Source organism: Hordeum vulgare, chromosome 3H (assembly GCF_904849725.1).
Source record: "Hordeum vulgare subsp. vulgare chromosome 3H, MorexV3_pseudomolecules_assembly, whole genome shotgun sequence".
NCBI classification, from domain to species: Eukaryota; Viridiplantae; Streptophyta; class Magnoliopsida; order Poales; family Poaceae; genus Hordeum; species Hordeum vulgare.
In genome coordinates this window covers 305,570,974-305,596,420 of record NC_058520.1, presented here as the reverse complement: position 1 = coordinate 305,596,420, position 25,447 = coordinate 305,570,974, and the positions used below count along the sequence as shown (strand labels likewise).

General features: G+C 46.6%; 1 protein-coding gene across 1 annotated transcript; it reads right to left on the bottom strand.

The window, feature by feature from the left end:
- Positions 1-537: 537 nt before the first annotated feature.
- LOC123443700 (zinc protease PQQL-like) lies at positions 538-25,447 on the bottom strand. Its single transcript, XM_045120199.1, has 21 exons — positions 25,168-25,447; positions 24,808-25,054; positions 24,601-24,726; positions 24,232-24,369; positions 24,007-24,144; positions 23,648-23,905; positions 23,205-23,342; positions 22,825-22,894; positions 22,457-22,670; positions 22,184-22,289; positions 3,175-3,408; positions 2,860-3,024; positions 2,626-2,775; positions 2,454-2,545; positions 2,209-2,290; positions 2,036-2,119; positions 1,818-1,934; positions 1,622-1,732; positions 1,454-1,534; positions 1,044-1,238; positions 538-950 (listed from the first exon to the last, which is right to left on the bottom strand). The coding sequence occupies exons 1-21, from the start codon at positions 25,407-25,409 to the stop codon at positions 873-875; spliced, it is 3,066 nt and encodes a 1,021-aa protein (XP_044976134.1). The 5' UTR covers positions 25,410-25,447; the 3' UTR covers positions 538-872.

The following is a 25,447-nucleotide window of genomic DNA, read 5'->3' as shown; positions in this document are numbered from 1 at the left end:
TATATAAACTAAGTGAAACGAAGTGAGTTTTAAAGATTTTAATATGAATTACATACAAAACAAAATAAATGAATTTACACTTTAAATATATAAATTAAGTAAAACGAAGTGAGTACTCCCTCCGTTCCTAAACATAAGTTTTTTTTAAAGATTTCACTACAAAACTGCATACGGATGTATATAGACACATTTTAAAATGTAAATTCACTCATTTTGATTCGTATGTAGTCTTCTAATGTAATCTTTAAAAGACTTATATTTAGGAACGGAGGGAGTAGTACTTTACAAATGTCAAATCACCGCTTTGGTCGGCGCAGTTTAGTGGTGTCAGCCAGACGGCCATCGATACATGTGCCGATTCATCTCTTCTGCCGACTCCTGACACAAATCGTGTACATGAAGCAAAGGCCGAAGGGACCATGAAGCAATGCGTTATGAGGCTTTTGCCCAGAAGTTTGCAAGCACAACTTAGTCCAGTTAATAGGAAAAACACACGACCATGAGAAAAATAAGGATGCGAATGGAGTACGTACAAAATGGCAAAGCACATATGCAACGGTGCATCTATTATTTTGTCATCCTGGGTACACAAAGCACATGCAATCGATCTCGACAAAACTAAATCTGGTAAAAGCAATCTACCATTTGAATCAACAACACTTCAGTGTCTGTTACACGCACGCATGCGGCAGTAACCAATGTTGTTACAATCTTACACGCACGCAGCAACGAATCAGTTAGCTACCGATTTCTGTGTACCTTCTTCCGTGATGAAGAATCACCGCACCAACAACCAGATTTGTTGGCTGATGGTGAGATGGTAACAAACTCTTCTAGTACCAACTTGGCTCTTAACTTAAATGGGCTGTGCACTACGATCTCAATGCACCGCGTGAGTATCTCCACAAACTGGCTGCTAAGACCAGTGCACCAGCTATGCCAGCCAAAATCTGCGCAGGTGGATGAGAATTATCAGAATGATTGCGTTTTGGGTGAAAAAAAATAACTGAGAATTGCATGGCATGGTAAATACAATATCTAACCTTGGCATCTCTGCTAAATCCACCAGAACTCCAACTAACAACCGATATCAACGAATTCCAACGAGATGACTTAGGCATAAGAATTACTACTGTGTACTGTTTTTTACATGGGAAAGATATCACCCTTCGCAAGGCCATTTGCATGGCCTGTGGTGTCAAAGCTTCTCTAACTTTTACACGCCCCTCATCTTGAACCTGCGCAAAAAAGAAAGTAAGCACTCAACAACACTTCATTTCAAATATACAATTTAAACTACAAGAAAAATAAGGCTGAAAAATATATGTTCTGGTGATGATCGGTAATATATGTAAAACATAAAGGCGTGTCCCTCTGCTGATAATATGTTTTGTAAGCCAACAAATAACAGGAGAAACATGAACTCAATGACAGATAGAAAGTTCCACACTACCATGAAGGTGGATCCAACATCCCCTGAATAAATCCTTGATTGATAGCTCCGCAGAATTCGGTCCAACCAGTAATAATTTTCCTGCAGTTTCACAATAGAAAAACTGTAAATATAAAGTGCCAAACCATATCGGTATTAACAATTACATAAATCAAACTCGCACTAAACCTGCAATCCGTTTTCATGTGCTCTTTGTTCAATTTCTAGGATGGTCCGTACATCTTCTTCAGAAGGGCCTTCTGTCTGTAGATATGATATCTCTTCCAGAACAAAATCAACCTGAAAAAGTTCTGAGTGTGTCAACTCCGAACTGAAGCCTCTTATAAGACTACATAATCTTAACCAGAAAGTCAATAAATCATACGAGTTTAGATGACATGTCTGGATCGCATGAAAAATTCACACTTATGTCTCCACGAACATCTCCACTTCTCGAAGGTTTGTTGCCACCTAAGAAGACACCTACATTAACTGAGTAAACCTGCAAAACGAAAAATATATTATGCTAAACTCTAAATGCTGCAGTCCAGGTTGAGGGGAATAATCAATCCAGGTGGTATTTGCTTGCCCAGGATATTTTACCTGTCCATATTTGAAGCGGAGTACTTGCATGATTTTTGTTTCGAGAAGTTTACTTAGAAATCCAACGTAGTGAATATCCTCCGTCTTCGCATAGAGCAGAATACAGTGTAAGATCGAGGTTAGGTTTTGAAACAAACTTATTATAGTATTGTATTATTTGAAGGACTGCATACCATCATTTTGCTCTTTAGAACCACTGGAAACCCTAGTTGGACGAAGCACTGAGCTTCAACCATAGGGCTGCGGACAACTTCTCTGCAAAAAAAGGAACACAGTTCAGGGTAAGATTACCAGTGTTTGGCAGGATTCGGAAAAGTAACTGTATGGTTGCTACACGCTGCACGTGCGCAACTGATATAAAATGCATAAAGATAATCTGCTAGGAAAAAATAGTGCAAGAAAAAAAACAGCAGCAAACCTGATTATGGTTTCCGGAAACTTGAAAGGCAATCCCTTTAGATCCTCACGACTAAGTGGCTGAACTGTATCATGTACCTTCGGTATCCCACCCTACAAAAAAAGAAGAGTCCATCAGCATTACAAGGGTTTGGCATCTACTTTGTAATAATCAAAAGAGGAAGAGAGCATACCAGGTACTCCAAAATCAGTGGGATTGAGATGGCCGGGTCTATGTTTCCAACTACTACAACGGTAAAAGCTGATGGATCCTTGAAGCAACTGTTGAAATATTCACATGCTCTGATTGGATTTACTTTCTTCAAATCACTTATTCTAATTGGCTGCACAATGGAGCTTGTAAATTTAAAGCAGTAATAGGAAGAAAGCATTGGGAACTTATCAGTGTTCAGCCTATTAAGGTATACCTTAAAGAAGTACGAGTTCCCATAATTTATTTCCCGCGAACGATTTGCAAATGCAGTGTAAGGATCTCTTTCCTGAGCATAGATAGCTTCTTCTGCCATTTGCATGACTATTTTTACTTCTTCCTCCCTTGGCTCCACCTTTGTTGTAAATAGTTGGTAGACAAGCTGTATTTCAGAAGGCAGACACGGATAAGCATAGACCAACTTTTCACAGATATAAGTGGTATGACTGCTATGTTTATAGTGGCATCAACATGCTCCTGTAAATTAAAACATACTTTATGCTCAATTAAAAATGCTTGAAGATAGGCAAACCTGCAAACCAGTCTCAAGATCTGAAGGTGAACAATCGCCAGAAAATGATCTCATGTACGCCCCAACTTTTGTACCAACTTCAGCTCTCTTGCCAGCAAGCATGTCCATCAAGACAGAAGGCCTGTAGCCAAAAATACCAATTTCTCCTGCTATTGTCGAGCCCATTGTGCATGAAGTATATTCATCTTCAGATAATTCAGACAGACCACCATAGGCAAACCCAGTAAAAACAACCTTCATATAGTTCAACATACAAAAAGAATGAAACACGTCCTTATTACAAAGTAACCAAAGGTAAATGATAACTGCTGCAACAACAACAACAACAACAACAACAGAGCCTTTAGTCCCAAACAAGTTGGGGTAGGCTAGAGCTGAGACCCATAAGATCTCAAAACCAACTCATGGTTCTGGCATGTGGATACCTAACTTCCACGCACCCCTGTCCATGGCTAGTTCTTTGGGTGATATTCCAGTCCTTCAGATCTCTCTTTACGGACTCCTCACATGTCAAGTTTGGTCTACCCAACCTCTCTTGACATTATCAGCACGCTTTAGCCATCCGCTATGCACTTCTCTAGGCCTGCGCAGAATATGCCCAAACCATCTAAGACGATGCTGGACACGCTTCTCTTCAATCAGTACTACCCCAACTCTATCCCGTATATCATCATTCCGGCACGATCATTTCTTGTGTGGTCACACAACTATCTTACTTGCGCATCTCCACTACACCTAACTGCTGAACATATTGCCTTTTAGTCGGCCAACACTCAACACCATATAACATTGCGGGTCAAATCGCCTCCTATAGAACCTGTCTTTTAGCTTTCGTGGCACTCTCTTGTCACAGAGACCGCCAGAAGCTTGGCGCCACTTCATCCATCCGGCTTTGATTCGATGGCTCACATCTTCATCGATATTACCATCCTTCTGCAACATTGACCCCAAATATCGAAACGTGTCCTTCTGAGGTATGACCTGCCCATCAAGGCTAACCTCCTCGTGTATAGCCGTACTGAAACGACACCTCACGTACTCAGTTTTGGTTCTACTAAGCCTAGAACCTTTCGATTCCAAGGTTTGTCTCCATAGCTCTAACTTTCCATTAACCCTCGTCCGACTATCATCGACTAGCATCACATCATCCACAACGACCATACACCATGGATATCTCCTTGTATATCCCTTATGACCTCATCCATCACCAAAGCAAAAAAGACAAGGGTTCAAGACTGACCCTTGGTGCAGTCCTATTTTAATCGGGAAGTCATCAGTGTTGCCATCACTAGTTCGAACACTTATCACAACATTATCATACATGTCCTTGATGAGGGTAATGCACTTTGTTGGGACTTCGTATTTCTCCAAGGCCCACCACATGACATTCTACGGTATCTTATCGTAGGCCTTCTCTAACTCAATGAACACCATATGCAGGTCCTTCTGCTCCCTGTGTCTCTCCATAAGTTGATGTACCAAGAAAATGGCTTCCATGGTCGACCCCTGAGGCATGAAACCAACTGATTTTTGGTCGCTTGTCATTCTTCTTAAGCGGTGCTCAACTACTCTCTCCCATAGCTTTATTGTATGGCTCATCAACTCATTTCCACGGCAAGTAGTACAACTTTGAACATCCCCTTGTTTTGAAGATCGGTACTAATATACTCCGCCTCCATTCTTCTGGCATCTTGTTTGCCCGAAAAATGAGGTTGAAAAGCTTAGTTAGCCATACTATCATTGTCTTTGAGGCCTCTTCACAGCTCAATGGGGATACAATTAGGGCCTAACGCCTTGCCTCCATTCATCCTTTTTAAAGCCTCCCTGGTATCAGACTCTAGATTCACCGCACGAAACGTCTGTTGGTATCATCAAAGGAGTCATCAAATTCAATGGTAGAGCTCTCATTCTCTCCATTGAACAGCCTGTTGAAGTACTCCCACCATCTATGTTTAATCTCCTTGTCCCTTGTCCTTCCCCAGGAGCTAATCTGCTCCGTCCTTGATGCATTTGACTTGACCAACATCCTTTTTCTTCCTCTCTTGGATCTTGGCCATCTTATAGATGTCTCTTTCACCTTCGTTCGTGTCTAAGCGTTGGTAGAGGTCCTCAGTACGCCCGACCCCTTGCTTCACTCACAGCTCGCTTTGCAGCCTTTTCTGCCACTTTGTACTTCTCTATGTTGTCTGCACCCCTACCCAGATGTAGGCGTCTAAAACAATATTTCTTCTTCTTAATAGCCTTCTAGACATCACCATTCCACCACCAGGTATCTTTAGCTTCGCTTCTACTTCCCCCTAGTCATTCCAAACTCCTCTGAAGCCACCTTACGAATGCAAGTCGCCATCTTCAATCGTATATTATCTATATTGTCTGCATCACTTCTGTTACAGCTATATTCTAGCTTGTATAGTTTCCCTATTGTGTGATGGGTTTCCTGCATATTTACCACCTGTACATGTAAATATATTGGCCATTGGCCCTCAGAGGATACAAGTTGCATATTCCTAACATGGTATTAGAGCTTTAGGTTTTTTAGCACGTTGCAACTCGCGCTCTAGGTCCAATCTTCCGTTCGCACAGCCGTCGCTATTCTTCTTCAGTGCTGCTCTCGGACATCTTCCCCAGCCGCAGGTCCTGAAGCTGCGTCACAATTTCCATCTGGTCAACGATCCAGCAGCGCTCGACTACTCCCGTTCGCGCCGCCCGACTACTCCTGTCCGCCCGCTCGCCAAGTCTGCCCCGAGCCGCCAATTACTCCCTTCCGCAGTGCCCGTTGCTTCTTTTGATCCCATCGAAGAAAAGGAGCCAGAGCATTGCTGCTGTTTGCCCGGATCCAATCCAAGACCAGGAGCCAGCAACACTCATATCACGAGCCTTAGGAGCACTTCCGTTCCTGCTGCAGGGCGCATCCTCCTACAAGTGCCTGCGTGCTGCTTCCCTGGCCGCCGGGTGCTGCTTCCCCGTCGCTGCATCCGCCTGCAGCGGCCCGGCTATCCTTGCTGTTGTTATCTGCTGCTTCGTTGCTGTTGGTCGACTCCAAAAACAATGGTGTCTTTCGTCCGCTCTAAGGTGATTTCTGACAATGTTTTTGGTGTTCCCTACACTGATCCCGTCTCGCACATGTGCCTATCCTCGGTGCTTGGTGCTCGTCCGTCTATGCTATCGTCCCTCGCAACGACTTTTGTGGATGGTGATTGTCGCTTACATCGACTTCTCTCGCGAATCTCACCAGCTGTGTTGGTGCATATGACTCCATCGACATGCGTCTTCCCTTACGCTTGGGGCTTGTCTGCACGCGCCCTCGTCTCTTTCACCCGCCTCTGCGGATGATGATGGTTATGCTCCACCACCTCCTCTCGTTGCTTCTTGTCCGCATGTCCCTCGCTGTCCGATGACTCCTGACGGACGTGCTGGTAGCTCTACTGTTGCTCCTCTTGCGAGCTCCACATATGATGATTGTCGCTCTACACTGTCTCCTCTCGCGACTTTCACCGGTGAATGTCGCTGTTCCCAAACACCTCTCGCGACTTTCACTGGTTCTACTGGGGCGTATGACTCCATCGACTGTGCTTCGCACACGCGTCTTCCCTTGGAGCTTGGTGCTTGTCTGCATACGACCTCGTCTTCTCCATCGGTCTTTGCAGACGATACTGGTCATGCTACACTGCCACATTTAGCGGCTTCCACAGGTGGTGGTGGTCGCTTCTCTCCCGGTGCCACTATGTCGCCTACTTCAGCTGTGTACTTCACCGAGGAGGAGATTGCGCGACTTCACGCCCTGCTGATTGCCTCCGACTCTCTATTGTTGGGTGCATCTACATCGACATCTTCAGTTGCACCCCTGACTGAGCAGGAGATTGTGCGATTTCGATGCCTGCTAGCTCCATCTTCTGGTTCTTCATCGACACATTCTGTTGGTCCTGCTACAGACTCTTCTGGCATTGTAAGACCACCTTCTACACAAGCAGGTACATATTCATGGATTCTTGATACTGGAGCATCTTTTCATATGACTCATGATTCATCCACTCAGGCATCTACTCGACCTCTCGATCCTCCTGTTCATGTTCTTACTGTTGATGGTACCTCTCTCCCGGTTACAGGCCGAGGCACTCTTAGCACTTCATCTTTTCATGTTCCCGATGTTGCTCATGTTCCTCGGCTTACCATGCAGCTCACTTCTGGTGGTCAGATTGTTAACTCTGGTTGCATGGTCATTCTCGACTTTGAATCATGTTCCGTTCTGGACCATCACACCGGTGCTCTTCTTGGTGCCGGCCCCCGGCACCGTGACTCTTAGGGTCTCTGGGAGCTTGACTGGCTTCACCTTCCACCCGCTGCCACCGCCACTAGTCTCTCTAGCTTTGTTGCCTTGTCTACTAACTCTTTTCAGCAGTGACATCATCGCATTGGTAACTTATGTGGCTCTCGTCTCTCATCCTTAGTTCGGCGTGGTCTTCTTGGATCCGTCTCCGGCGATGTGTCTTTAGACTATCAGGGTTGCCGGCTTGGTAAACAGGTTCTGTTACCTTATCCTCATAGTGAGATTGTGTCTCAGCGTCCTTTTGACCTTGTTCACTCTGATGTCTGGGGTCCAGCTCCCTTTGCTTTGAAGGGAGGCCATCGCTACTATATTATCTTTATAGATGATTTCTCTCGACACACGTGCATATATTTCATGTCTTCTCATAGAGAGGTCTTATCTATCTATAAGCGTTTTGCTGCCATGGTTCACACTCAGTTCTCTATGCCTATTCGTGTGTTTCGTGCTGACTCTGCTAGAGAGTATATCTCCAAGATGTTGCGTGGATTTCTTGCTGAGCAGGGTACTCTTGCTCAGTTCTCTTGTCCCGGTGCTCATGCTCAGAATGGCATAGCTGAGCGCAAGCATCATCACCTTCTTGAGACGGCTCGTGCGATGATGATCGCCGCCTCTCTTCCGCCTCACTTTTGGGCTGAGGTTGTCTCCACTTCCACCTATCTCATCAACCTTCAGCCATCCACTGCTTTGCAGGGTGGCATTCCTTTCGAACGTCTCTTTGATCGTTCTCCCGATTACTCAACGCTTCGTTTGTTTGGTTGTGTTTGTTATGTTCGTCTTGCCGCTCGTGAACGCACCAAACTATCCGCTCAATCAGTTGAGTGTGCCTTCTTAGGTTATAGCGATGAGCATAAGGGCTATCGTTGTTGGGATCCTGTCAATCGTCGGATGCGTATTTCTCGGGATGTGACTTTTGATGAATCCCGTCCCTTCTACCCACGTCCATCTTCCTCGACCTTTGCAGTGGAGGATATCTCTTTCCTTACTTTTCCTGACACGCCTATCACTCCCATTGAGCCCATGCCCGTTCGTCCTACTGCCCCTGCTTCTTCGACCGCCGCAGATTCGGTGCCATCATCTCCCATGGTTTCCTCACCTCACTTGTCACGGGATTCTACACCTTCCTCCCCGGTGTCTTCTCCGTCACCCTCGCCTATTCTGGAGATTCCTCCTCGTATTCTTCCGTCTTTTCCTCGGTATTATACTCATCGTCCACGTGTTGTGAATGCGCCTACTGATGTGCCATCTTCCTCGTCTCTGCCTAGTTATGGCATGCGTCCTCGTCCGCTTCCGCCCGTTGATCGCCTTGGTTTTCCAAGCGTTGGTGCTGTCGTTCTTGAGCCGACGTCTTATCATCAAGTTGTTGTTCATCCCGAATGGCAGTTTGCGATGGCCGAGGAGCTTGCAGCTCTTGAGCGCACCGCCACTTGGGATCTTGTTTCTCTTCCTCCTGGTGTGCGTCCCATCACTTGTAAGTGGGTCTACAAGGTTAAGACTTGCTCCGATGGTTCTCTTGAGCGTTACAAAGCTCGTCTTGTGGCTCCTGGCTTTCAGCAGGAGCATGGTCGTGATTATGATGAGACTCGCTCCTGTGGCCCATATGACCACTATTCGCACACTTCTTGTTGTGGCCTCTGTTCGCCACTGGTCTGTGTCTCAGCTTGATGTTAAGAATGTCTTTCTTAATGGTGAGCTGCGTTAGGAGGTTTACATGCAGCCCCCACCTGGGTATTTTGTTCCTGATGGCATGGTATTGTCGTCTTCGTCGCTCTCTCTATGGCCTTAAGCAAGCCCCTCGCGCCCGGTTTGAGCGTTTTGCCTCTATGGTGACTGCCGCTGGTTTTTCAGCGAGTGCTCATGATCCAACGTTGTTTGTCCACCTTTCTGCTCGTGGTCGGACTCTTCTTCTTCTATACGTTGATGACATGATTATCACTGGCGACCAACCCGAGTATATTGCCTTTGTGAAGGCTCGTCTTAGTGAGCAATTTCTTATGTCTGATCTTGCCCATCTTTGCTACTTTCTTGGGATTGAGGTCTCTTCTATCTCTGATGACTTTTATATTTCCCAGGAAAAGTATATCCAGGACCTTCTTGCTCGTGCTGCTCTTACTGATGAGCGCACTGTTGAGACTCCCATGGAGTTCAATGTTCACCTTCGTGATACTGACGGTGACCCCTTGCCTGATCCGATGTGTTATCGTCATCTTGTTGGAAGTCTTGTCTATCTAGTTGTCACTCGTCCGGATATCTCCTATCCGGTCCATATGCTGAGTCAGTTTGTCTCCGCTCCACTTCGGTTCACTATAGTCACCTCCTTCGTGTTCTTCGATAACTTCGGGCACGATCTCTCACTGTCTGTTCTTTCCTCGCTCTGGTTCATTACAGCTTCAGGCCTATTCGGATGCTACGTGGGGTAGTCCTCGGATCGTCGTTCACTTTCTTCTTACTGTGTTTTTCTTGTGGTTCTCTCATTGCCTGGAAGACGGAGAAGCAGACAGCAGCTTCCCGTTCGAGTGCAGAGGCTGAGTTGCGAGCTATGGCTCTCTTGACGGCGGAGGTGACTTGGTTACGACGGTTACTTCAGGACTTTGGTGTTTCTGTCACTACACCTACTCTGCTATTGTTTGACAGTACAGGTGCTATTAGCATTGCGCGCGACCCCGTGAAGCATGAACTCACCAAGCATAATGGGGTTGATGCTTTCTATGTGCGCACTGGTGTGCAGCCTTCTATCTCTCCAAACTCGGTTTTGTTTATCCAGCATGAGTTTGAGGGGGGTGTTAAGAGTTATATTCTAGCCTGCATATTTTCCCCGTTATATGAGGGGTTTCCTGCATACTTACCACATGTACATGTAAATATACTGGCCATTGGCCCTCAGGGAATACAAGTTGCATATTCCTAACAACTTCCTTCCTCTCAAGGGCCCTCCTTAATGACCCTCTCCTTGAAAGCATGAGTTGCCTCTCCCTTGAGCTTCCACCACTTCGTTCAAGAGACTTTGGCGTGCTTATCCCGCTGGACATGAATCCGAAAGCGAAAATCAGCCACCACAAGCTTATGTTGAGGGAAAACACTCTCTCCAGGTATCAGTTTACAATCTAGGCAAGCACGCCCGTCTTCTCTTCTCGAGAGTACAAAATCAATCTGACTAGAGTGTTGACCACTACTAAAACTCACTAGATGTGATTCTCTCTTTTTAAAGAGGGTGTTAGGTACGACATGGTCGTAGGCCTACACTGAAGCTCAAGAAATCTTCTCCTTGATTCCTGATGCCATAGCCAAAGCCCCCATGCACCCCTTCAAAACATGTATTAGATGTATGACGTGGCCATTGAGGTCTCCTCCTATGAAGAGCTTCTCGCCAATAGGTACACTCCTAACCATGTCCTCCAGGCCTACCGAGAACTCCCTCTTGGTGTAGTTTTCATTATGGCCTACTTGCGGGGAATGCGTGTTGATAACATTGAGAACTAAGTCCGGTCCCCACGCACAACAACAACAACAACAACCAAGCCTTTCAGTCCCAAACAAGTTGGGGTAGGCTAGAGTTGAAACCCATAAGATCTCGAAACCAAGTCATGGCTCTGGAACGTGGATAGCTAACTTCCACGCACCCCTGTCCATGGCTAAGTCTTTGTCGATATTCCAAACCTTCAGGTCTCTCTTAACGGACTCCTCCCATGTCAAGTTTGGTCTACCACGACCCCTCTTAACATTCTCAGCACGCTTTATCCGTCCGCTATGCACCGGCGCTTCCGATGGCCTTATGTCCAAACCATCTAAGACGATGCTGGACCAGCTTCTCTTCAATCGGTGCTACCCCAAGTCTCTCTCGTGTATCGTCATTCCGTACCCGACCTTCCTTGTGTGGCCACATATCCATCTCAACATGCGCATCTCTGCTACACCTAACTGTTGGATATGTCGTCTCTTGGTTGGCCAACACTCCGCGCAATACAACATCGCAGGTCAGATAGCTGTCCTATAAAACTTGCCTTTTAGCTTTTGTGGCACTCTCTTGTCACAGAGTACGCCAGAAGCTTGGCGCCACTTCATCCACCCAGCCTTGATTCGGTGGCCCACGTCTTCATCGATATCGCCATCCTTCTGCAACATGGACCCCAAATATCGAAACGTGTCTCTCTCCGGTACCACCTGCCCACCAAGGCTAACCTCTCCATCCTCGTGCCTAGTAGCACTAAAATTGCACCTCATGTATTCAGTTTTAGTTCTACTAAGCCTAAAACCTTTCGATTCTAGAGTCCGCCTCCATAACTCTTAACTTTCTATTAACCCCCATTCGGCTATCATCGACTAGCACCACATCATCCGCAAAGAGCATACACCATGGGATATCTCCTTGTATATCCCTTGTGACCTCATCCATCACCAAATCAAAAAGATAAGGGCTCAAAGCTGACCCTTGGTGTAGCCCTATTCCGGTCCCCACGCACCATGAAAAAAAATATGACTCAAGCTTCCAATTGGTAGCAATCAATAAATTAACTTTCTGAGTGCATGGCTAGTTCATCAAGGCCCAATGATTAAACTGAGAGAGAAAAAACAAAGGTCACTAATGTCTTGTTTCTGCTGTAATACCCAGTACTGGAGTTCATGCGCTTGCCTGGTAATAACAATTACTCTTTAACTATTTTGTCCAAAAATATACTGAATGTTGAATTGTATATAAAGTTACAAGTGTGATATGTTATTTATTTATTTTATCATGTAGCAAAAAACAAAACAGCAAATATACTACTGAGTGTTGTACTGTCTCTAGATCTTCAAAGTAGCAGCTTTCAACTGTTATCTATGACTCACAAAATGGATGTGCCATAGGTAGGTCCCCACAATGCACAAAGTTAGTACTTTTGCAGTAATAATTGTCCGGTCTGTAAGGAATTTATTATATCTTATATCTCAGCATGAAAGGAAATATATTGACATGAAAAGCCGTGAGCAAGAAATGCATGACTTTACTCCTACGGATCCTTCTCCAGTAATGAATCTGTGATAACCCCAGTATGGTAGATCATGATACAAGATAATTGGATAGAGGATAGACTTGCGACTGGGATTGATACTTGGAAGAGGAGAAAGAATCGGCAGAAGGAGCTATGTTTCAATTTCTGTTCTTATCGCTTACCAAGCTCAGTCACACGCATGCCTATTTAAACGATCTCATCTACAGATGATAACAGCACGCAGGCCGGCAAGGCCCACACTCGGCCCAGACCAAATACCATTGACCCATATGCCTAACTCACTCATCCCTTGGAATCTCTTGTCTTCCCGCTGTAGGTGCGGTGCTGACAGAATCATTGAAAGCTATTGTTAGAGTTATAATATAAGTCATGTAACCTTTTGTATTTATCCCGATATATAAGGGGTTTGCTGCATATAGTCCACCACCTGTACATGTATATATACTGGCCTATGGCCTCATGGTAATACAAGTTGCTTATTCCTAACATGGTATTAGAGCTTTAGGTTATTTTTTCACACGCGCAACTCGTGTTGATCCAATCCCACGCCGCTGCTCAGATCGAGCTCCTCCCTCCCGCTCGGTTCATCCTGCCCTCTGCAGGTCCCGCTCGATCTCCAGCCGGCTCCCCTCGTTGCGTCGGCTTCTCCCCGTCGTTCTTCCGTCGCTGGTCAGGGTGCGTCCCGTCGCTGGTCAGGGTGCGCCCTGTCGTTCTTCCTCCCCTCAGCTCTGCTTGATCCCGCGCCGCCTTGGATCTCTGCAGGTCGCGCCGCCTTGGATCTCTGCAGGCCGCGCTCCCTTGGATCCCGTCGTTCGCGCCGCCTTGGATCTATGCAGGCCGCGCCCCTCGTCTCCCGTCACTGGTCAGGTCGCGCTGCGGATCTCGGTCGCGCCGCCTAGGATCTCTGCAGGCCGCGCCGCCTCACCTCTCTGCTCGATCCAGAGCGCCAGCAGGATCCAGCGAGATTGGGGTAACCAGCAGTTGGCTCTCTGATCTGGTGCTGCCGTGATTCCTAAAAAAAAATGTTCTACACCAGCACGCAACGTTGCAGTCCCTTGCTTCCCGTGACTCCTGACGGCTGTGCTGGTAGTTCTTCTGTTGCTCCTGCGAGCTCTACATATGGTGATTGTCGCTCTACACCGACTCCTCTCGCGACTTTCATCGGTACATGTCGCTCTTCCCCGACACCTCTCGCGACTTTCACCGGTTGTCCTGGTGCCTCTGACTCCATGGACTGCTCTTCGTCCACGCGTCTTCCCTTGGTGCTTGGTGCTTGTCTGCACACGGCCTCGTCTTCTCCATCGGTCTTTGCAGACGATACTGGACATGCTACACCATCATATTTAGCGGCTTCCACAGGTGGTGGTGGTCCCTTCTCTCCTCGTGCCATTACGCCGCCTACTTCAGCCGTGTACTTCACCGAGGACGAGATTGCGCGACTTCGCGCCATGCTGCTTGCCTTCGACTCTCCGTTGTCGGGTGTGTCTACATCGACATCTTCAGTTGCGCCCCTAACTGAGCAGGAGATTGGACGATTTCGATGTCTGCTAGCTCCATCTGTTGTTTCTTCATCGAAAGGTTCTGTTGGTTCTGCTACGGACTCTTCTGGCATTGTGAGACCACCTTCTACACACGCAGGTACATCTCCGTGGGTTCTTGATACTGGAGCATCTTTTCATATGACTCCTAACTCATCCACTCTGTCATCTACTCGACCTCTTGATTCTCCTGTTCATGTTCTTACTGCTGATGGTACTTCTCTCCCGGTTACCAGCCGAGGCACTCTTAGCACTTCATCTTTTCATGTTCCCGATGTTGCTCATGTTCCTCGGCTTACCATGCAGCTCCTTTCTAGTGGCCAGATTGATGACTCTGCTTGTCGGGTCATTCTTGACTTTGACTCATGTTCAGTTCTGGACCGTCACACTGGTGCTCTTCTTGGTGCTGGCCCCCGGCGCCGTGACTCTCAGGGTCTCTGGGAGCTTGACTGGCTTCACCTTCCATCCGCTGCCACCGCAGCCAGTCTCTCCTCCTCGGTTGCCTTGTCTACCAGCTCTTTTCAAGAGTGGCATCATCGTCTGGGTCATTTATGTGGCTCCCGTCTCTCATCCTTAGTTCGACGTGGTCTTCTTGGATCCGTCTCCGGTGGTGTGTCTTTAGACTGTCAGGGTTGCCGGCTTGGTAAACAGGTTCAGTTACCTTATCCTCATAGCGAGAGTGTGTCTCAGCGCCCTTTTGACCTTGTCCACTTGGATGTTTGGGGTTCAGCTCCCTTTTCCTCGAAGGGAGGCCATCGCTACTATATTATCTTTATAGATGATTTCTCTCGATGCACGTGGATCTATTTTATGTCTTCTCGTAGTGAGGTATTACCTATCTATAAGCGTTTTGCTGCCATGGTTCACACTCAGTTCTCTACGCCTATTTGTGTGTTCCGTGCTGACTCTGCTGGAGAGTATATCTCCAAGATGTTGCGTGGATTTCTCACTGAGCAGGGTACACTTGCTCAGTTCTCTTGTCCCGGTGCTCATGCTCAGAATGGTGTAGCTGAGCGCAAGCATCGTCACCTTCTTGAGACGGCTCATGCGATGATGATTGCTGCCTCTCTCCCGCCTCATTTCTGGGCTGAGGCCGTCTCCACCTCCACCTATCTCATCAATCTACAACCTTCTACTGCTCTACAGGGTGGTGTTCCTTTTGAGCGTCTTTTTGATCATTCTCCCGATTATTCGATGCTTCGCCTGTTCGGTTGTGTTTGCTATGTTCTTCTTGCCCCTCGCGAACGCACCAAACTGACCGCTCAGTCTGTTGAGTGTGTCTTCTTAGGCTACAGTGATGAGCATAAGGGCTATCGTTGTTGGGACCCTATCGGTCGTCGGATGCGTATCTCTTGGGATGTGACTTTTGACGAGTCTCGTCCCTTCTACCCACGCCCATCTTCCTCGACCTTTTCAGTGGAGGATATCTCTTTCCTCACTTTTCCTGATACACCTCTCACCCCCATCGAGCCTTTGCCTATTCGTTCTGCTCCCTCTGCTTCTCCACCTCTTGTCGATTTGCTACCACCATCTCCCACGGTTTCCTCTCCTGGCATGTCACCGGATTCTGCACCTTCATCTCCGGTGACTTCTTCGTCTTCATCCCCCGATTCTACCTTGGCGATCCCCCCTTGCATTGTTCCCTCTTTTCCTCAGTGTTACACTCGTCGTTCACGTCATGTCGATGCCTCTGTGGATGCCTCTGCGGATGTGTCGTCATCCTCATCTCAGCCTCCCTATGCCTTGCGTTCTCGCCCTCGTCCGCCTGTTGATCGCCTTGGATTTCCCACCGTTGGTGCTGTTGTTCTTGAGCCGACTTCCTATCATGAGGTTGTTGTTCATCCTGAATGGCAGTTTGCGATAGCAGAGGAGATTGCTGCTCTTGAACGCACTAGTACGTGGGATCTTGTTTCCCTTCCTCCCGAAGTCTGTCCCATCACTTGTAAGTGGGTCTACAAGGTTAAGACTCGCTCCGATGGTTCTCTTGAGCGTCACAAAGCTCGTCTTGTGGCTCGTGGTTTTTAGCAGGAGCATGGTCGTGATTATGACGAACCTTTTGCTCCTGTGGCCCATATGACCACTGTTCGTACACTTCTTGTCGTGGCCTCTGCACGCCACTGGTCTATATCTCAGCTTGATGTTAAGAATGCCTTTCTTAATGGTGAGCTGCGTGAGGAGGTGTACATGCAGCCACCACCTGGGTATTTTGTTCCGGATGGCATGGTATGTCATCTTCGTCGCTCTCTCTATGGCCTTAAGCAAACCCCTCGTGCCTGGTTTGAGCGTTTTGCCTCTGTGGTGACTACCGCTGGTTTTTCAGCGAGTGCTCATGATCCAGCATTGTTTATTCACCTTTCTCCTCGTGGTCGGACTCTTCTTCTTCTCTATGTTGATGACATGATCATCACTGGGGATGACCCCGAGTATATTGCCTTTGTAAAGGCCCGTCTTAGTGAGCAGTTTCTTATGTCTGATCTTGGACCTCTTCGCTACTTTCTTGGGATTGAAGTCTCTTCTACCTCTGATGGCTTTTTTATATCCCAGGAAAAGTATATCCATGATCTTCTTGCTCGTGCTGCTCTTACCAACGAGCGCATTGTTGAGACTCCTATGGAGCTCAATGTTCACCTCCGTGCTACTGATGGTGATCCCCTGCCTAACCCGACGCGTTATCGTCATCTTGTTGGCATCTTGTCTATCTCGCTGTCACTCGTCCGGATATCTCTTATCCGGTTCATATTTTGAGTCAGTTCGTCTCCGCTCCCACATCGGTTCACTACAGTCATCTCCTTCGTGTTCTCCGATATCTTCGGGGCACGATCCCTCACCGTCTATTCTTTCCTCGCTCCAGTTCTTTACAGCTTCAGGCCTATTCGGATGCTACGTGGGCTAGTGATCCTTCAGATCGCCGTTCACTTTCTGCTTACTGTGTTTTTCTTGGTGGTTCTCTCATTGCCTGGAAGACGAAGAAACAGATTGCAGTTTCCCGTTCGAGTGCAGAGGCTGAGTTGCGAGCGATGGCTCTTTTGACGGCAGAGGTGACTTGGTTACGGTGGTTACTTCAGGATTTTGGTGTTTCTGTCACTACACCGACTCTGCTCTTATCTGACAGTACAGGTGCTATTAGCATTGCGCACGATCCTGTGAAGCATGAGCTCACCAAGCATATTGGTGTTGATGCTTTCTATGTGCGCGCTAGTGTGCAGGATCAGGTCATTGCTCTTTAGTATGTGCCTTCCGAGTTACAGTTGGCGGATTTCCTGACGAAGGCCCAGACTAGAGCACAACATGGCTTTTATCTCTCCAAACTCAGTGTTGTTCATCCACCATGAGTTTGAGGGGGGTGTTAGAGTTATAATATAAGTCATGTACCCTTTTGTATTTATCCCGATATACAAGGGGTTTCTTGCATATAGTCCACCACCTGTACATGTATATATACTGGCCTATGGCCTCATGGGAATACAAGTTGCTTATTCCTAACAGCTACATCTTTCATATCACTCATTAGGGAACATATGTCAATGTTTTACCACTGAGAAGGAAAAAATGTCAATACTGCCACAAAACTTCTAAAAGTTTGGCAAATGAATTCAAGCTGGCAAGACAGCACCACCTCAAAACATCCAAGGACAGAGAAATTTATCCTCGATCGCCATAACCCTATAGTATTTAGAAGTTACACTCGATCTTAATTCTATCTATACCGCATATGTGGTGTAACTTAATAAACTTGCAACAAAACCTGATATGGAGCAGTATGCAGAACTGTTGTATATGTGCCCAAGTACTGCTGGCTCATAAGGCCCAGGCCCATGTGGGTGCTGACCTATAGGAGGAGGACGACGCTGTCTGGAAAACAGCACCGCAACAACACACATCGACAAGGATAGGCATCCCTACTCTGCTCCACATGGTATCAGAGAGAGGGGCAGCAGCGGCGGCGGCCGTCGCCACGGCGGGGCAACGTGGCTGCACGCGAGCTGGACAGGGGGCACGTCTCCGGCAGGCGAGGCGCGGCAGGGTTGGCCGCACGTGGTGTGCGTTTGCCGGGATTGAAAGTGAGAGAGAGTGTTGCTGCTGTGAGTTTGACGGGATTGAAAGTGAGAGTGTTGCTGCTGTGAGTTTACCAGGATTGAAAGTGAGAGAGTGTTACTGCTGTGTGGTACGTGCTACTGCTGTGTGGTACTTGCTGCTGCGTACGTGCTGATTTTAGAGGGGAACAGAAGATATTGAGTATGACTGGAGCTGCTGCTGCTGCGAGCTGCTACTGCTGATTGGAGAGGAAGGAAGTGGAAGAAGAGGTGGTGCCAGAGGCGCCGACGAGCTGCTGCTGTCTTGGAGTGTAAAGTAGGAGCTAGTGGTGCCTGTGTTGTGCTGCTTCTGCTGGAGGTGGTGCTGCTGCGTGCGGCTATTCAAGGAGGAAGGCTAACTGCTGCGTTTGGCTGCCTGGGAAGATGATCGCAGGTGGTGAGGTTGTGAATATGTTCAACAACTTGGCGGAGACCACAGTCATGGATTCGCTGCGGCCCTATGATGTTCGTGTGACACAGAGGAAGGAGGAAGGCATGTAGAAAATGAAAGGCTGGGAGGAGACAACGACCAGAAGAGGACACCTGTGTTGGGCGGGTGTGAGCTGCGCGAGGCAGAGGAGGCGACGGCGAATGGTGTTGGTTTGCTGTGGACATGTGCAGCAAGTATGTGGCAGCAGGCATGTGTTTTGCTGCTTTCCCTCGGCGAAGTGATGCAGGGAGTAGAGAATACGGGTGACATCGAACAGCATGATAGCCACGAGGATACAGGTCTTCCAAGTTTGGCTCATTTTATCTATACAAATGAGGGCAATACTGAAAAGGCCACAATTGCTGCTCACATAACTGATCCGGAGTGGGTATTAGACACAGGTGCATCTCAACATGTTGCAGGTAACTTCAGGGAATTTGAGTCATATGATCAGCACATTCCTTCTCCAAGCACATTCCTTCTCCAAGTAACAGTATATGTACTGCTGACAAGAAATTGTGACCTATTAAGGGCATTGGGACAGTTCAATGTACCCCTACTATTAGTTATCTTCGGTGTGTCAGCTTTCCGGGTCAATCTGGTGTCTCTGAGTGCTCTAATCGACCACGTGGACTGTAGGATAACACCAACAGAGGAATGTGCTTGATTCAGGACAGGCAGACTGGAATGACGACTTGGACTGGAATAAGGCGTAGGGGACTGTGGTACATGGACCATGAGGTGCTTGGTCAGATGAGCAGCTCAGTGTTTGCGGCGATTGTGGAAGAAAGAGAGTCATCGATGATGAAACATCACTGCAGAAAGGGCCATGTATCCTTTGATAAAATGTACAAGTTGTTTCCTGATGTAATGAATAGAGTAGATAAGAACATGCTAAAATGGGATGTGTGTACACAAGGACATCTTATGTGAGCAAGGGGCATGGAAGTATATCCCCATTCATGCTTATTCACTCAAATGGATGGACAAGCTATGTGGTGTCGGTTCGTGGTGCAAGGTATTTTGTGACCTTTATTGTCTGCCACTCACGTATGACATGGGTCTATTTGATGCATCACAAAGATGAAACTTTCTAATGCTTCAAGAATTTCTATGCCTATGTGAAAAATCACTTCAATGTTCAGGTACAGATGAGTAGATAACAAGAATTGATAATGGCACTGAGTATGTGAAGAGAGTGTTTGGGACTTTCTTATCAGAGCAAGAGATTTTGCATCAAACATCATGTCCGGACACTTCTCAGAATGGAGTGGCAGAAAGGAAGAACCAGCATATTCTGGAGGTTGCTCGATCACTGATGCTTACTATGAATGTGCCGGAATTGTACTAAATTGGATCCCTGACAAACTGACATATTATTGTAGAGTGAAGTTGTGATGACTGCGACATACCTGATCAATCGCTCATCATCGAGAGTACTGGGCATGAGGTCACCTTCTGAGTTACTTCTGAGAAAGAATGATGTGTGGTTCCTACCAAGCTGTTCGGTTGTGTCTGCTTTGTCGGGGATCACAGGCCATCTGTGGGCAAATTAGATCCACAGGCCGTCAAGTGTATCTTCATTGGGTATTCTTTTGGGCGGTGAGACTGAACGGAGGACCTTTGTGAGCATGGATGTCACCTTCACAAAATCTGAACCATTTTATGGTGAGAAAATTGTACTCATGGGGTGCCGAGCCAGGCAGGCGGTGCTCCCACCCGGACCGGTAGTGTACCAAGGTGGACGGCAGAGCAAGAGAAACAACTAAAGGTGTATTCACGGAAGCGAGGTGATGGTGTTGCACATCAGGAGAAGCAACTAGACCAGCCACTGACTAAACAACAGGGTAGTACTTACGTGATTTCCATCAAGGATCAGGCTGAAGGGTCGATTGATTGGCCAATTGCTTTGAGGAGTACTACTCGAGCAAAAGCAGGCATACCAGAAAACCGGTGTGGGTTTGATGTCAATGATATTGGGAATTATGTCTCCTATGAAGCATTATCTCCAACTACAAAATGTTTGTTGGTTCTCTTCAGTCTGTGTCAATTCCGACTGACTGTAAGAAGGCAATGGAGGCCTCAAAATGGCGTGTGGCCATGGTGGAGGAGTTGGAGGCTTTTGTGTAAGAACAAGACATTGGTACTGACGCCTCTTTCATCAGGAAAGAAGACAGTCAACTGCTAGTGGGTATACACTGTGAAGCAAAATGCAGAAGGGAAAATTGAAAGGTACTCCCTCCATCCCATAATATAAGAATGTTTTTCAAGTAACATAGCTTGAAAAACGTTCTTATATTATCGGACGGAGTGAGTATAAAGCAAGACTTGGTGAGGGGGTACAGCCAGACCTATGGCATTGACTATGATGAGACCTTTGCTCCAGTAGCGAAGATGAACACTGTAAGGATTCTGATCTCCTGTGCAGTAAATTTCAGGTGGTCTTTACATCAACTTGATGTGAAGAATGCTTTCTTGCATGGGGACTTGCAAGAGGAGGTCTACGTGAAGATCCCACCTGGTTTCTCGACTTCTGAGACTGCTGGCAAGATATGCAGGTTAAAGAAAGCCCTTTACGGACAGAAGCAGTCTCCAAGAGCTTGGTTTGACAAGTTCAGACAGGCGGTGTGTGACATGGGGTATGGACAATGCAATGGTGACCATACACTGTTTTATACCATTCTTGCAGTTTATGTACATGATATCATTATAATCTGGGATGATGCGTAGAGATAGCAAGGTTAAAGAGGTGCTTGAGTAAGGCCTTTGAAGTTAAGGATCTTGGTCGATTCAAGTACTTCCTTGGTATAGAAGTGGCCAGGTCTGGACTCCTGGGAAAGGACTGTTATTCAAGAGTCCTGGACACCTTGTTGTAGATGGTTATTGTGATTTTGATTGGGCTTTCTAGAGATTAACTTCAGGCCATTGTGTTTTTGTAGGAGGAAATCTAGTGTCGGGGAGAAGCAAGAAACAACCTGTTATTTCCAAATCAACTGCAGAGGCTGAATAGAGCCATGTCTCAGGGACCGAGTGGGTTATTATGGACAAGGAATCTAGGGTATTAGAAGAGCTGAAGATATTGAAGACTAGTTGCATGAATGTATGGTGTGACAACAAGTCGGCAATTAATATAGCAAACAACCCAGTTCAACATGATAGAACCAAATAGTGGAGATAAACAAATTCTTTATCAAAGAAAAGCTGGACATTGGGATTATCAAGATAGAGTATGTGAGTTCAAGGCAACAAATTACAGATTGACTAAAGGTCTGGAACCAGAGAATGCAACTTAGCGTCTGACAAGATAGGAATTATAGATAGATATCACCACTCTTGAGGGGGGGTGTTGTATAAGAGCCCAAGTACTGCTGCCCATAAGGCCCAGGCCCATGTGGTGCTGACCTATAGGAGGAGGAGTACGACACTGTCTGAACAACAGCGCCGCCACAACAAACATTGACCAGGTTTGGGGTCCTTCCTCTGCTCCACAAGAACTTCATAGCAAATGCAAGAGAGTTTTCTTTCAAAAAAATGTTTTTAAAAGATGGAGCAAAGGTTACAACAAAAATTGCAGATGTTGACTTCCATCAAGAATAATAAGGTAAAAAGGCATGGATGTTGCCAAGTGGTATTAGCACTGTAATAGTACTAACCTGATCATCAAGAAAGTCAGTACACTTGTAGCAAACTCGCATCCCATTAGATAGTATCATCTCAGTGGCACCTATGCCTGGGTGCTCCACTTTATCAACAATAATTCTGTGATGATATTTGGCAAGTACAACAGTAAGAATGTGCGGAATACTAAGATGATTGTGTGAGCAGAAAAATGTACAGAAATTGTTCAAATAATCATTTAAAAAGACAGTTCATCATGAGCAAAAGATCAACTCCATTTGTACAAGGAAATGATAATGCCATAATACCCTGGCACTGGACTTTGGCTAACAATTTCTTCAGGGATTTGCTCTTCCTCCCAGGGAGGAATAGTCCTCTTTTCTTCTAGAGTGTTAACTTTCAATACAACAGCTTTCAGATCCTCCAAAGAAGCATGGGCCCGGGGCTCAACTATCTTGATAACACAGCTACTGGTTGTTGAAAAGTTTTCTGCAAACTTCACCACTTCAGCAGAAGAAATGTCTGGTTGAAGTAAAGAAAAGAGACAGACAATTTTGAAAGGAAACAAATTGTCAGAATCACACTGTAAACTGAAAAGCGATGAATTCACTGAAAAGATTGCATAACAAAGCCTAAAAATGAGCTCTTGCACTAGGTAGCACGCGACTGTACTTACATGGAAGAAGAGTCTTCTGCAACCGTGCTTCATATTCAATCCCAACAACAGGCTCCTCCCGAAGAAAATGCTGCAATGGGTGAAGGAAATGGCACTAGTATGCTTAGCAAATTGTAGATGATGGGCATCATGTGACTCAACTGATATATCAAACAAACCTGTAGTTTGTAATCATACTACTAGAACAATTGATCGCAGAAGTACCAGGGAAAAATACAGGAGCTGAGATAATATTAACTGCACTTAAGATATGAAGACTAAATTCATAAAACACATGACACTTGGCTGAACCTAGTTAATAGTTCGGTTGCTAAACATAGAATGAAATAAATCCTACAAACCAAAACCGGAGAAATATTAAGAGATGGGATTGTGAGAACCTGCAGAAATTCATCACGTAAGCTGGTTGATTGCATTTGATCACGCTCCAGATATGCAGACTCGATCTCTGACATCATTAAAGCACGCACAATCGATATCTCACGTTCAGAAAATCCATAGAGCCGTGCCCTAGCAACCTTCAGAAAAATATTGCGAAAGGGATCACTTTGAAGTCAAACATCACAAGATTAGATAAACCACATTCTTTCAACCATAAAGTGTAATTCTCTATATTAAGAAATCATTGCCAGTGTGCCAACGATTGGCTCCGCAATGAGGATACGATCATACAATAAAGTAAGGGTGTTATTTGCGTACTAATTGTTTTCTGCCATTGGCTCACTGGAACTTCCCATGATATTTATTATTCTAACCAGTTGGTTGACCATTAGATTTTTGATAATGCAGGGTGCCATGGCAAGAAATGCATCTCCATTTATACCTCAACTAGCATAGACTCAAGAGCCTCAACCGTGCCTCTTTCGCGACAACTGGATGTCATAATGTATGCCTTCACCGGACGGACAAGAGCATCTGCGGCTGAAGAGCAAGAGAAGTATGGAGGATCCCTCCTACGAGATAGTTTGAAGAGCCTCTGGTTCAGAGCACAATGGAAAATTGATTCTGCCAATGAGTCCCTATAATCCTTGACTGTTTTAATTTCACCAGCAGGCATCTTACAGCTAATAACAACAGCTGACTGTTTTGGGTACAAGAGAAACAAGAAAACAGATAAAAGGTGTCTTATTAGAAACATTCACAGTTAGATACAAAATATATCCCTGATTATAAAATACTGACCCCTGCAGCTTCGGATTCCACAAAGCATGAAAATCGAGGTTCAATATGCGATGGAACTGGAAACTCCGGTATAACCTGTGGAGGGAAGGAAGCTGGCGCTTTCTGGCCAAAATGCTCCTTTATTAACTCAACAACAGCCTGTAGTAAGTCAAGAGTTACACACAAAATGGCGATAATATTATGGATAAATGGATTTCAATTATGCCAATGGGAGCAAATACAGACCTGTGTATCTGGGAAGTCACCCACTGCAAAGACAGCCATATTGCTTAGATTGTACCACTTATGATAAAAATTTCTAACTGTCTCATGTGTAACGGTCCGTATCACCTTCTCTGTACCTATCGGCAAACGTTCTGCATACTGAACAGAAGGACATTAACAAAGCATACCTTTTTTACAAATACCTATAGTTGTAAATACAGTATCATTGAATCCCATTAGGAAAACACAATGCGCCACAGAGCACACCCTGCCCTTCATAGAAGAAGGTCACTACTTAAACTGACACCCACAGACGGCTCTTGCACATCGATGTGATGGAACAAGTGATTATTGTAGATTTTCCGTTTATAGCAGGACAGAGAGCAATACCTTAGAACCCTCAAACAACAATGTCCAGTGGGAGTCCTGCATCCTCCCAGTGGCGTTGCGCCCGCCCCTGTACTCCTCCAGCACAGCACCCCTTTCTTTCTCCAGATCCTCCGCTGAAACCCGAACCTTCTCGCCAACATTTACCAGCATCAGCAAACTACACATGAGTAAATGGCAGTGGATGGAAGGCCGAAACCCCATTATTACCTCGGAGCTGAACTCGGCGAGGATGGAGATTGCCTGGGAGAGCAGTCCGGGCTTGTCCACAGGCACGAGCAGCTCATAGATGGTTTCGTCAGAGGAGGTGAGAGCGTTCTGGCAGGCGCCAAACTCTGCGCCAATGCTCTCCAGGAATTTAACGATGTCATGGTTGGTGTAGCGTGACGTGGCGCTGAAGGCAAGGTGCTCGACGATATGCGCCACCCCGCGCTCGTCCTCCTCCTCCGCCACCGACCTGCACGCGCGAATCAAATCCAGCCACATACAGATATACGACCAAAATAAACGAACTAAGGGACCGAAGAGCAGGTCGAGCAAAGGGATGCACGCTAGAGAGTGAGTACTGACCCGACCTTGACGGCGAGGGAGAGGGCTGCGCGCATGCGGGGCTTGGGATTGGAGCGGACGTAGTAGGTGAGTCCGTTGGCGAGGCGGCCGTAGGCGACGCCGACGGGCTCGGCCGGGAGGGCCTCTTCCATGGACACGTTCACCAGCTTCAGCGACCGGAACCCGACCCCGCGTCGCAGCCCTCGCCCACCAACCGCGCCGCCACCGGCCGGCGCCTCCGACGCCGGCGGTAGCAGATCCATGGCTGCTCCTGGTACTGCGCAGCGAAAGCGAGGGAGGG